General features: G+C 35.1%; 2 protein-coding genes across 8 annotated transcripts in view; one reads left to right on the forward strand and one right to left on the reverse strand.

The window, feature by feature from the left end:
- Positions 1-12,631, reverse strand: part of LOC127899162 (disease resistance RPP13-like protein 4) — a 69,662-nt gene that overhangs the window by 40,060 nt on the left and 16,971 nt on the right. The gene's annotated exons all lie outside the window — the stretch shown is intronic.
- LOC102622250 (probable LRR receptor-like serine/threonine-protein kinase At1g53430) overlaps positions 1-12,631 on the forward strand; it is an 85,022-nt gene that overhangs the window by 30,904 nt on the left and 41,487 nt on the right. For 2 of the 7 annotated variants that reach the window (XM_052432306.1, XM_052432305.1), the window contains exons 20-24: positions 27-219; positions 321-455; positions 944-1,059; positions 1,612-1,656; positions 1,746-1,953. In XM_052432306.1, the coding sequence (XP_052288266.1) occupies positions 27-219; positions 321-455; positions 944-1,059; positions 1,612-1,656; positions 1,746-1,953 (697 nt within the window). Of the gene's footprint in view, positions 1-26; positions 220-320; positions 456-943; positions 1,060-1,611; positions 1,657-1,745; positions 1,954-2,211; positions 2,450-2,538; positions 2,690-2,937; positions 3,438-12,631 lie in introns of those variants that run through there. The other 5 variants (XM_052432303.1, XM_052432307.1, XM_052432304.1 and 2 more) reach the window with 5 other exon arrangements.

Below are 12,631 nucleotides of genomic sequence, written 5' to 3' on the forward strand. Positions count from 1 at the left end.
TTAATTTTAATTTTGCATGCATGCAGAGGGAGCTAAGGCTAAAGGATTTCAACATAAAAGAAATGGCCAGGCATTCAAATAATGTAACGATTCAAAGTTTCGAGGCTTCTGTACGAGAGCATCTACTGGAAATTGAGTTATTCTGGGCTGGCAAAGGATCTTTATACGACCCACCTTATTTTCATGGACCTCTCATATCAGCTATTTCTGTAACTCCAAGTACGGTTCAAAGTTGCAATCATTGCTCTGTTCAATTTTGTTAATTATCATCTCCCAATATGCCTTTTGTTGCATGCTATCAATCGCTGTTTAATTTTCAGATTTCGAAGTCAACCGACCAGGAGGACTATCAAAAAAAGTGATAGTAGGAATTGTACTTGGGGCTGTGCTAGCTTTGATTCTTTTCATGGCTCTCGTGTGGAGATTAGGATGGATAGGAGACAGAGAATTGCGTGGTACGTACGGGAGATTATTTATATATATTGGAAAAATTTTCAATTCGAAGTTAAATCCCAGGATGGATTTATGATTTCGTAAATCGATTTTTACAATGTTCTAAACTGATTTACAATATAATAAATCTATCTCGAACTTTAATACTAGATTTTAAGCCTGGTTATCATAAGCACTATATATATATATGTGCCATATAGAAATTATCAGGTGAGGGATTTGGTACTGTAATAAATGCGAGATGAATTTTTACAATATTGTAAGTTTAGTAGAGTGCAGGACGGATTTTTGAAGTCTGTTTGCAGCGTTTTGAAAATTTGTCTCGTATTTTAATTGAGTGCATAATCCCACATTAGAAGCCCACTTTATGCTATCTATGCTATAGTACTTTATGCTATATTGCTATAGTATAAGGCTTACAAAAGATATCAAGAAAAAATATATGTATAATTGATCCGTTTCCTTTCTCATTTCTTCATGAAATACACAGTGACAACGGTCAACCTACGAGGGAAGTCTTACACCGTTAAACAAGTGAAAGTCGCTACTCGAAATTTCAGCCCCAGGAATGTAATTGGCACGGGGCGTTTTGGGACAGTATACAAGGTTAAACATTAATTGCCGTATCTCTCTTTATGTGCATGTGTACGTGTGTGTGTGTTTTGTGTGTCCGTGTGTGCTTGCGTGCGCATCGTTATGAAAGATTTTTTAATCTGGGATTAAAATTCAGGATAAATTAACAATGGTGTGAACATGTTTTTACAATGTTATAAATATATTTTCACAATATTGTCAATTTGTCTCAAACTTTAAGAAAGTTTGAGATCCTAAACTAGATTGCTACTTATATATAATAAGGGATCCTTAGCTTTTTAAAACAAGAGATCATCTAAAAGGTCTTAGTAATTTATCCATTACTTTAACAAAGTAAGGGATTCCTTATTTGAAAATTTTCTCTCTCTATATATATATACATATATATACTCACTAAGATCCTACTTTTATTGGAGTCCAGGAAAGCTATTAGAATATATGGTTTAATAGTATAATGTCACTATTAAATCATATCGCTCAATAGTTTTCTCGAACTTTAACAAATTCAATATCATTGATTGGAACATAATACTATGAAATTGTATGGCTTAATGGCTTTTTCAGGCTTTAACAAAGTTGAGGATCCTGAATCAGATTAATACTCTATATGTATGTATGCATTTATGTATATGAATTGATTTTCCTTGTTAGAAATATGGTATATTAATCTGCTTGCATGGTGCAAGCATGCATTACAGGCTGAATTGCCAGATCAGACTGTAGCTGTGAAGATGCTTTCTTCTCAATCAAAGCACGTGATTGATCAAATAGGAACTGAAGTTTATGCCCTTACAACACTGAAACATGAAAATATTGTCGAATTTTTGGATGGCTACTCTAAAAAAGACCTCAACTTACTCATCTACGAATACATGGAAAAAGGATCGCTTGAACGAGCCTTGTTTGGTAAACCAATTTATATATATTTTCATCATCATTTTATTTCTATTAATTATTCAGTTTAGTGTCATCTTCTAATCGGGAATCCTGAACTTTATTAAAGTCGGGGATGAATTTACATTTTTTTAAGCTAACTTTTTCACTAATTGTTTTTAAAAAATTGTTTTCACTCAATTCCCGATTGGAAAATTAAGTATTAGCTTATGTAATAGGTTAAAATTACTTTCTTTTTTAAAATTAAAGTTAATAGTTAAATATTTGCAGATGCCAATTCTTCCACGCGACTTGATTGGCCAACCAGAGTCCGTATCTGCCATGGAATAGCAAAGGGTCTAAAGTATCTACACGAAGATAATCCGAGTCGTAAAATCGTTCACAGAAATATTAAACCTAGCAATATTCTGCTTGATGGGAATCTGAACGCTAAGGTGTCTGACTTGGGATTGGCAAAGCTTTATGACGAAGAAAATCCATACAAGTTTATCCAAGAAAAAGGGACAGTGTAAGTAGCAAATTAAATTGAGCAAGCACAAAATGCATGCCATCTTGCACAAGCAATATCATTAATTAATTAATTATGGTTGCATGCAGAGTTTACATGGCACCAGAGTACGCAATGCGGAAAGCAATAACAGAAAAAGTTGATGTTTTCAGTTTTGGAATTGTTCTGCTTGAAATAATTAGTGGGCAGACAAATGCCAAGTATGAAGCAAACCAAGAGACTGAATTTCTTTTGGATACGGTAAGAAGACAACAACTAGTGTCAGCTTTCAGTTCGGGAATCTCAAATTTTATAAAGTTCTACACAATACCTTTTTCATGGTTTACGACATTGTAAACAGAATCCTGCACTCCAAAAATTCCAGGATTCCCAGATTGAAAATATCTCCTCTATAGACATAAAATAAGGTCTTAATTTAATTTGCTAATGATGTCGCATGGCATGGGATATATGGATTAATTAATAAACAAATAATGTACACTGTGCAGGCCATTGTGTTGCATTCAAAGGGAAGGCTTTCTGAATTGGTCGACAAGCAAATGCCAAATGAGCATGTAGTGATGAAGCAAGCCAAAATAATCTTGGAGTTGGCAATGAGATGCGTGGATCAGTCCCCTACTCTCAGGCCAACTATGTCTGAAGTTGTGAGCGAGCTTGAGCGTATCTCTAATTAGATGAAGCAACTGCTCAGGATTCTATGGACTGGATCCTTATTGAACTCTGGACTGGAATGTCTTGGTGAAGGTTAAGCCTATATACTACGATTATGCAAAGGTATGTGCACCGGGCATCATCTTATGTTGACGGTGCACTGCTGCTTTCAAATATATATGGGTCGCTATAATGCTGTAAACTTTTAACAGCATTAATAATGTAATAAATGTATGCCATTAGATTTAATTACTCTAATGCAATATTTGTGTTAAAGTAAAAGATAGCTTAATTAATAATTATTATAACTACTCTTATAGTTTGAAACAATTGTACTTGAATAATACTTTTATTTAAATAAACCTTTAAATGAATATGGTGTAACTCTAATAAACAACACAACTAAATATGTACATTTAAATGAATATCATAAATTGTATAAATAAACCTTTAAGTGAGATTTTTTGTATTTTATATATATTAGGACCTTTGTAACCCATTTCTCATATATGCCAAGATCAACCTAGGACACGTAGGCTCGGCTTGGGTTGGGTTTTCCTACTATCCCTATTGCCAAGTGATGGACCATATGGAAAATCCACACATGAAATGCTTTTTGATGTACCACCAAAACTATCTTGCTTAAGAGTTTTTGCTTGCTTGTGTCTTGATAAGAATTTTTAGATTAAGAATAAATTTGACCAACATGTATGATATCCCTTACAACCCATTTATTATATGCAAATTCTATTCAATTCTAAGTACGAATTTGATTTTATTTTTTTTACTTTAATGAATATAAATTAGGGTTGGGCTATTTAAACCCACCATAGTACTTTATGCACCCACTTTTTCATAAAAAATTTAATAACTAAATGTCCATGAGTTAAATTACTATTATATCTAAATGAAATTAGCCTATCCTCTCCACCATCTATGAATCCAATTAACTTAATTGATTTTCCTACAAAATGAGTAGAAAAGAGCAATGTTTTAATTTCGTTTCATTTTCTTTTCACCTATACTCTTCCGAGTACACTTTTATAGATATATTTTCTTTTAATGTGTGACATTGTTGGTTAGCAAACTTCTACCTCTTGGATTCAATCCCCTTTCAACTCAAATATGTTTCTCAACTAGATACATATTTATTTTTAGAATCAATTAAGGAGCAAAGAGAAAATAAAATCTGAATTGTTTTTGGCTTTTCTTACATTTATGATGCAATCATGCAATGAGTTCCACAAGGATTAGACAATAAATTAAAAATAAAAGTCATATAATCAATCATAAAGAAAACAAACCATGCGAGATGGCTAAACCATTGATATTTTAATTTATTGTTGGGTATGATTCAAATATACTTTCATAGTCTTAACGTACTTTCCCAACAAGTGATTCTGTATTTCTAGGGATAAAACATTTGAAATTAATTTAGTAAAGGTATATTGGCAATGAGGTGGGTTTATAAAGTAAAACTTTCATATGTAAGAGAGGTTTATTGAGAGAATGTGTTTAAAGAGTATTTTAATGGGTTCTAATAGCCTTACCTTATATATTAATATCACTAAGGGATTTTACCAATGACCCATCAAAGATGTATTAGTGGAATTAATTAGCAGGTGCTTCCTTTTATATTCATAAGACCTATGACTTGTGTGTTATTACTACATTGTATGTTGAAAACAGAAGGGGACTAAACTGCTCAATATTAAAACTATTTAGGCAATAGAAGAATTTGCTAAATTGGAGCACTTTATTGATAGTTTACAAGAAAAACACTACAACACTCATGGCTCACTCATCTTTCTCTATACTAATTCTTCACTCTTTACTTGATGCCTATAACAAAGAGCTTTAAGGATATTTGTAGTAACTTAAAACTAATATAAACCACACAAATATCAAATTATAAAAATTTAATAACCTCATTTTACAAATATCACCAAATATTCACGAACATTCTAGATTTAGTTATTTTTACTTCTATTAGATATTTTTTAAATTATAGTCATCTCTCATTTTCTACACAATTCTTGAAACTTCCATGGATTAAACTTTAAAATTGGGCTTGGCTAAGTATAATTGTATTAGATCATGACCCAACGCCAACTTTCATCCTTTGATTCATATTTAGTTGTTGCTGGAACTCTTGAAACTTTTCGATACTAAGACTTTTTGTAAACAAATCTGCAACTTGATCATCCATCTTGATGTACAACATTTCAACTTTATCCTGCAAGAACTTTTCCCTGATGAAGTGTTAGTGCACCCCCACATGCTTAGTTCTCCGTTAAGCTAATAGCCGATTGGTTATCACAATATAATGATACTGCGTAATCTACTAGTTGGTGTAGCTTCTTCATCAACTGCGTTAGCCAAGTGCTTTCTTGAACGGTCATAGCGCTGCTACTCTATACTCCACTTTTGTGGTGATAATGATATAGTTGGTTGTCTTTTACTACACCAAGAAATTGTTCCAGACCCAATTCTAAAAACATATTCAGTACTTGATCTTCTTGTATCATGATCTCCGACGTAGTCAGCATCATAATAGCAAGTCAGCTTGTAACTTTCACTTTTTGTAACTTTCACTTTCTTTTACAATATACCAAAGTTGATTGTATGTTTCACATATTTTAGTATTTTTCAAACCATTTCCAAATGAAGCTTCTTTGGATTTTGCATATATCAGCTTATTACACCTATTGCATATGAAATGTCTGATCGAGTTAACGTTAAGTAGAACTTTTTATGAATTTTCGATATATCGCTTCATCTTGTAAATCTTTGCTTTCATGTGTGCAAAATTTTGCATTGACTTCCATTGTAGTTGAGATTGGCTTGCATTTTAACATTCAAAACTTCTTCAACAAGTTTTTGGCATATTTCTGTTGGCAAAAGAATATCCCTTCTTCTATTTGATCAACCTCTATACTAGGAAAGTGCTTCAGCTAACCAAGTTCTTTCATCTAGAAATGAACTGATTAGTTCTCCCTTTGCTCGCCGAATCTCTTCTCCATCGTCACCATAAATAATCAAATCATCCTCATACCCCAATATAGTTGTTAACTTTCCTTTATCAGATTTGACGAACAAGCTAGAGTCTACATGTGCTACTGCCACTCTAAGTTAGAAATTCAACAATCTTACCATACTATGCCCTTGGTGCAACCGTATAATGCCTTTCTTAGCTTGCATACATATTTCGGATGAGCTTGATTCTCAAACCCTCTTAGTTAGTTCATGTAGATCTCTCAATCCAATTCTGTGTAGGAAGACATTTTTTACATCTATCTATCATAATTTCCTTTCTTTGTTGGCTGCGAGTACATGTAGAGCTCTTGATGTTGTGAGCTTTACCATCAAAGTAAATGTTTTATCATAGTTTAGCCCGTATTGTTGTGAGAATCCTCGAGCTACTAACCGAGCTTTGTGTCTTTCAATTGAACCATCTGGGCAATTTTTAATCTTGTACACCCATTTGCAAGATATTTTATATCCTTTAGTTTTGGAACCAGATCCCAAGTTTGATTATGCTTCAATAAGGTGATTTTTTCCTTTATCGCTTTCATCCAATGAGAATTCTCTGCTAGTTATTCAAATGTCTCAGGTTCTTTTACTTTTTTCTTATTCTACATCTACTACATTAATGTACATGAGATTTACCTTTCTCATTCTTTTTGGATCTTTTAAGTTGAAATTTAGAAGTTCTTGGTTCTACTTTATTTGGTTCTTCGTCTACAATAGAGTTCTTGTGAACACTTGTCTTTCAAGGACTTTGCGCCTTATCATGCTCGATATCATCATCCCTTAGATCATCAGAATCTTTAAATTCTTCTTGGCTCCGGTGAATTTCAATAATTTGTTCCTTTATTTGGTCTTCAATTTCTTTTGAATCTAATAGCTCTTCTTTTTCTGAAGACTATCATGAAGATGCTTCGTCAAACACCATATTTTGTGTTGTGTAGCACCGTCCACTAATAGGATCACAACACCTCCATTCTTTCCTCCGACATTCATACTCGACAAAGATACGATGATCGCCTTCTTGTCAAATTTGCTTCGTAAGTGGCTTGGTACTAAGACATAGCACACAAAGCTAAAGGCTTTACATTCTACAGCTTCTTGTAAGGTGATGTGAACCCTAGTTTTGGTTAAGGAAGCCTGTTGATCACATGAGCTATCGTCTTTATAACTTTGGCCCAAAAACTTCTTGGTACATTTTTTGCATGCATCATATTCTGATAGATAGATCTCTCTTAGATGCTGCTTTTTTCATTCTGCTACTCTGTTCTGTTGTGGTATATTGGCACAAGTGAACTAATGACATATCTTATAGTCTCAAAGATACTAGGAGAACTCATGTGATGTATACTCTTATCCACTGTCTATTCATAAGTAGTAAAGTTTCTTTCTTACTTCTGCTTCGACTATGTTTTTGAATTCATTAAACTTTGAACAAGTATCGGATTTTTTTTTTATAAAGAGGATCCAAACATATCTGGAGAAGTCATCGATAAATGTGATCATGTATCGCATGCCGCTTATAAAAGATTGCTTGACATGCCAAAACACGTCAGAATGTACCAACTGTAATAGTTTTTTTACTCTGAACTTTGACTCTTCATATGGAAGTTGGTGAGCCTTGCCGTATTGGCGCCTTGCACACGCCATGTTTATTCTCACATCAAGTTGAGGCAGACCTCTGAGCATTGACTTCGGACATTATCTAGCATGAATTTATTATAATAAAGTGTTTGAATAAAACCATTTTTTCCTACATATTTGTCACATGATCAACAAATATGTAGGAGACATAGATCAATGTTTTTTTGTTAGGCAGGAAGCCAACAACCAAAACTAGGAATGTTACTGATAATAACTAAGAATCATAAGGTGATCAAGGAGGAAACGATCTTCAAAATCACAATCAAATAGGAAAAATGAATAAACAGCCCACACTAGGACAATAACACTTCTTTTACAAGAAAGATGATGTGTTTTACAGAGCTAAAGCCTGATAAGCAGCAGCGATGAAATGAGCTCAAACTACATTTAAGCAATCTATTAGAAAGCTCAACCTATTCCCAAAAAATTAGACTCAGATCTCGGTCTCATATGTCTATATTATGCAAATCAGTATAGAGGAAAATCTGAAATGAAAAACAAATTATCTGATGCTCATGTTTTATTTAACTTTCTTTTGATCTTTAATCAAATGGCATATATACAATGCAGCAAATGGGTATTTAGTTTCATTCCCCCAATAGCAGTGAACCGAAAAATACCACACATTTGATTTAATAGATGAAGTTCTCTTCATATCAACATATCTAAAAATTAAAAATCACCTTTTCATAATTTTCTTGACGTGCAGCCAAAAGCTCATTTTATTTCAATTGCAAATATGACATTTCAGCTTGTAGCTTCTCATATTCAGAGACATTGGAGCTCATAATTTCTGTTGAAAAAACCTGCCCACCAAAATAAATAAACAAAATAGAAAAACCCAATTTTTCAGCTAATTAAATGATCCCATTTGAAAGAAGAAAAAAATTACATGAACTTACTCAAGAGCAGAAGAAGGCTTGTCATTTTACTCATACAATGCAACAAGCGTCAAAGTCATGGGCGGTGCCAAACCATTATCAATTTGGCCACCCAAATTGAAGTCTAAGGAGGTGCCGCCCAAATGAAGAAAAAAAGGAAAAAAGTTTGACAAAGAAGAAAGAAAAAATAGAGATGGTGGTTGGTATACCAAATGAAAAAAAAATGAAAAAAAAATTATTTTAATAGCCAATTTTGGCTATAAAAGGGGAGAGCTCCATTTCGATTTTAGCATCCAATTTTTTGAGAGGTATTTTTGAGAGAGAGTTTAGAGAGCTTGAAAATTATAAGCTCTTGTAATAGTGATTTGCGAGTTTTGGTGTATTGGAGTTTTAGGAAGTGAGCTAAAATACTACAATACTTATAACTTCTTTTCACTAGTAAAATATTTCCTTCTGTTTTCACACGTGGACGTAGGCTAAAAGCCGAACTACGTAATTTCTAGTGTCCTCTATTGTGCTTATTCTTTATTTTTCTTCCAATTTTATTTTAGTTGCGGTCCTGCTTCACCCATCAATTTCCTAACAGTGGTATAAGAGCTATTGGTTGTATTTTTTGGAGTCGGCTACTGTTCACATAAGGGGTACTATTCACATATACGGCACTGTTCACGTATACGATACTATTCACGTGAAACGGTGGGAGTGATCCAAGAATTTTGCGGTGCAAAGCAGGGAATAGTGGTGTGAGCAAAGCAACTGTGTGGTTTTGTACATGTCTAGGAAAGTTCTGTCACAAATGCGATAAGAGCTTAAGGTGTCTGGGTTTTAAGTGGGATAATTGCGAACCCTCCAGTCTTTCCTGGGAACTTTTCTGGTGTGCATTCTTACACATACTCATAATTATTCAAGGTGGTACACTAGCTTGTGTGCAGTATTTATCAACAAAATGGCGGCAACGTATGAAATTGATAAGTTTAATGGAGCTGTATTGAGGAAAAATAATTGCCTGGCAGCAATTGGAGAAAGGCCCATAGAGATAACTGATGACAGGTGGAACGAGATAGATGGCAATGCCATTTCTGATATACACTTAACACTTGCAGATGGAGTATTATCCAGTGTGGCAGAGAAAAATACAGCGAAAGAAATATGGGATACTCTCACAAAATTGTACGAGGCCAAGTCATTACACAACAAAATCTTCTTGAAGAGGAAACTTTATACTCTTCGAATGGCTGAATCTACAATGGTGACCGACCACATCAACACCTTGAGGACTCTATTTTCATAACTCACAACGTTGGGTCATAATATAGAGAAAAATGAACGTTCAGAGCTTCTACTTCAAAGTCTACCAGATTCGTATAATCAACTCATCATCAACCTGACAAACAACAATCCAGTGGAGAGTCTAGTTTTCGACGATGTTGCAGCTTCCGTATTAAATGAGGAGAGCAGGCAGAAAAATAAGGAAAACAGACAAGCAAGTTCGCAGCAAGCGGAGCACTATCGGTGACGAGAGGGAGATCAACGGAACGTGGCTCTAGTGGGAGTCAAAATCATGGTAGATCAAAATCCAGAAGTAAGAAGAATGTTAAATGCTACAACTGTGGTAAGAAAGGGCACGTCAAGAAAGAGTGTTGGAGTAACTAGAAGAGAAAAGATGGCAAAGAACCTGAGTCATCAAATGCTCATGTGTGTGTAGCAAGTACCTCGGATGATGGCGAAATTCTCTACAGCGAGGCAACAACTATTTCAGAAGGTAGAAAATAACTGTTTGGTGTCTGGCTTATAGACTCAGGAGCTACCTAACACATGACCTCTCGGAGAGAATGGTTCCACACATATGAACCTATCTCAGGAAGATCTGTATATATGGGAGATGATCATGCCTTGGAGATCGCTGGTATTGGTACTATCAAAATAAAAATGTTTGATGGTACAATTCGCACAATTGAGGAGGTACGACTTATCAATGGCCTGAAGAAAAATCTATTGTCTTTGGGACAAATGGATAGTCATGGGTACAAAACTCATGTAGAAAATGGAATTATGAAGATCGTTAAAGGCGCGCTTGTATTGATAAAGACAGAAAAGATCGGTGCTAATCTATTCATGCTTAAAGGAGAAACACTATAGAAGGCTGATGCGTGTGTCGCGTCTAATGGAGAAAAGTCAACGATGATGTGGCATCTTAAACTTGGCCACATGTCAGAACAAGGTTTGAAGATTCTCTCACTTCCGGGGCTCAAATCGGTAAGTTTACCATTTTGCGAGCATTGTGTTACAAGTAAGCAGCATAGATTAAAATTTAGTAGATCTATTGTTAGAAGTAAATGCATTTTAGACTGGATTCATTATGATGTTTGGGAATCACCGGATATATCCATGGGATGTACAAAGTATATGGTGACTTTCATTGATGATTATTCCAGAAGATGTTGGGTGTATCTAATTAATAAAAAGTCAGATGTATTTTCAGTGTTTAAAGAATACAAAACGCGGGTGGAACTTGAATTTGGTAAAAAAAATCAAGTGCTTGAGGACGGATAATGGTGGAGAGTATACAGACGGCGAGTTTCTTGCCTTCTGTAAGCAAGAAGGTATTCAGAGGCAGTTCACGGTAGCATACACTCCTCAACAAAATGGAGTGGCAGAGCGGATGAACAGAACTCTTACAGAAAGAATAAGAGCTATGTTGAGGACTGCTGGTCTATCCAATTCATTCTGGGCAGAAGCAGCCAAAACTGCTTGTTATATAGTAGATCGGTCATCATTTACAACTATTGGCCTGAAAATAGCGATGAAGATGTGGACTGGAAAGCCAGCTGATTATTCCTACCTACATGCATTTGGATGTCCTGTGTCCGTGATGTACAATGCCCAAAAAAGAACAAAGCTGGATCCAAAATCTAGAAAATGTATCTTCTTAGGGTATGCTGATGGAGTAAAGGGGTATCGTCTGTAAGACCCCACTGCCCACAAGATCATCATCAGCAGAGATGTTATCTTTATAGAAAATCAACTGCAAATGAGAGATGAGGATTATGGTACTGCAAAAGAAAAATCAGAGACTGTGCCAGTATATGTGAAACATAATCCAGAAGATTCAGATTCTTCTGAAGCAGCACCAGAGCACGAGGAACAAGAACCAGTCGAATTTGAGGCTCTAGAAGTTCGTTGGTCAACTCGTGAGAGACGACCGCCAACGTGGCATTCAGAGTATGTCACAGAGATTAACGTTGCATACTGTCTACTAACAGAGGATGGAGAGCCTTCAACTTTTCATGAAGCTTTAAACAACTCAAATGTTACTTTGTGGATGACAGCAATGCAGGAAAAAATTAAAGCTCTACATAAGAACAAGACATGGGAACTTGTAATACTACCACACGGAAGAAAAGCCATTGGAAACAAATGGGTCTACAAGATCAAGCGTGATGGTAATGACTAAGTGGAGCAGTATCGTGTAAGATTGGTGGTGAAAGGATATGCTCAGAAAGAAGGTATTGACTTCAACGAGATATTTTCTCCGGTGGTTCGACTCACAACAGTCAGAATAATCTTAGCGATGTGTGCTACATTTGACTTACATCTAGAGCAGTTAGATGTAAAAATTGCATTTCTTCATGGAGAACTTGAAGAAGAAATATATATGCTCCAACCAGAAGGTTTTGCAGAAACAGGAAAGAAGAACTTGGTTTGCAGGTTGAACAAATCTCTATACTGCCTCAAATAGGCGCCGAGGTGTTGGTATAAGAGATTTGATTCTTTAATCATGAGCCTTAGATACAACAGACTCAGTTCAGACCATTGTGCATATTACAAGAGGTTTGAAGAAAATGATTTCATCATTTTGCTGTTGTATGTGGATGACATGTTGGTAGCAGGTCCCAACAAAGATCGAATCCAAGAATTGAAGGCACAGATGGCTAGGGAGTTTAAAATGAAGGATTTGGGATCAGCAAACAAGATTCTA

Source organism: Citrus sinensis, chromosome 8 (genome assembly GCF_022201045.2).
Source record: "Citrus sinensis cultivar Valencia sweet orange chromosome 8, DVS_A1.0, whole genome shotgun sequence".
Taxonomy (NCBI): domain Eukaryota; kingdom Viridiplantae; phylum Streptophyta; class Magnoliopsida; order Sapindales; family Rutaceae; genus Citrus; species Citrus sinensis.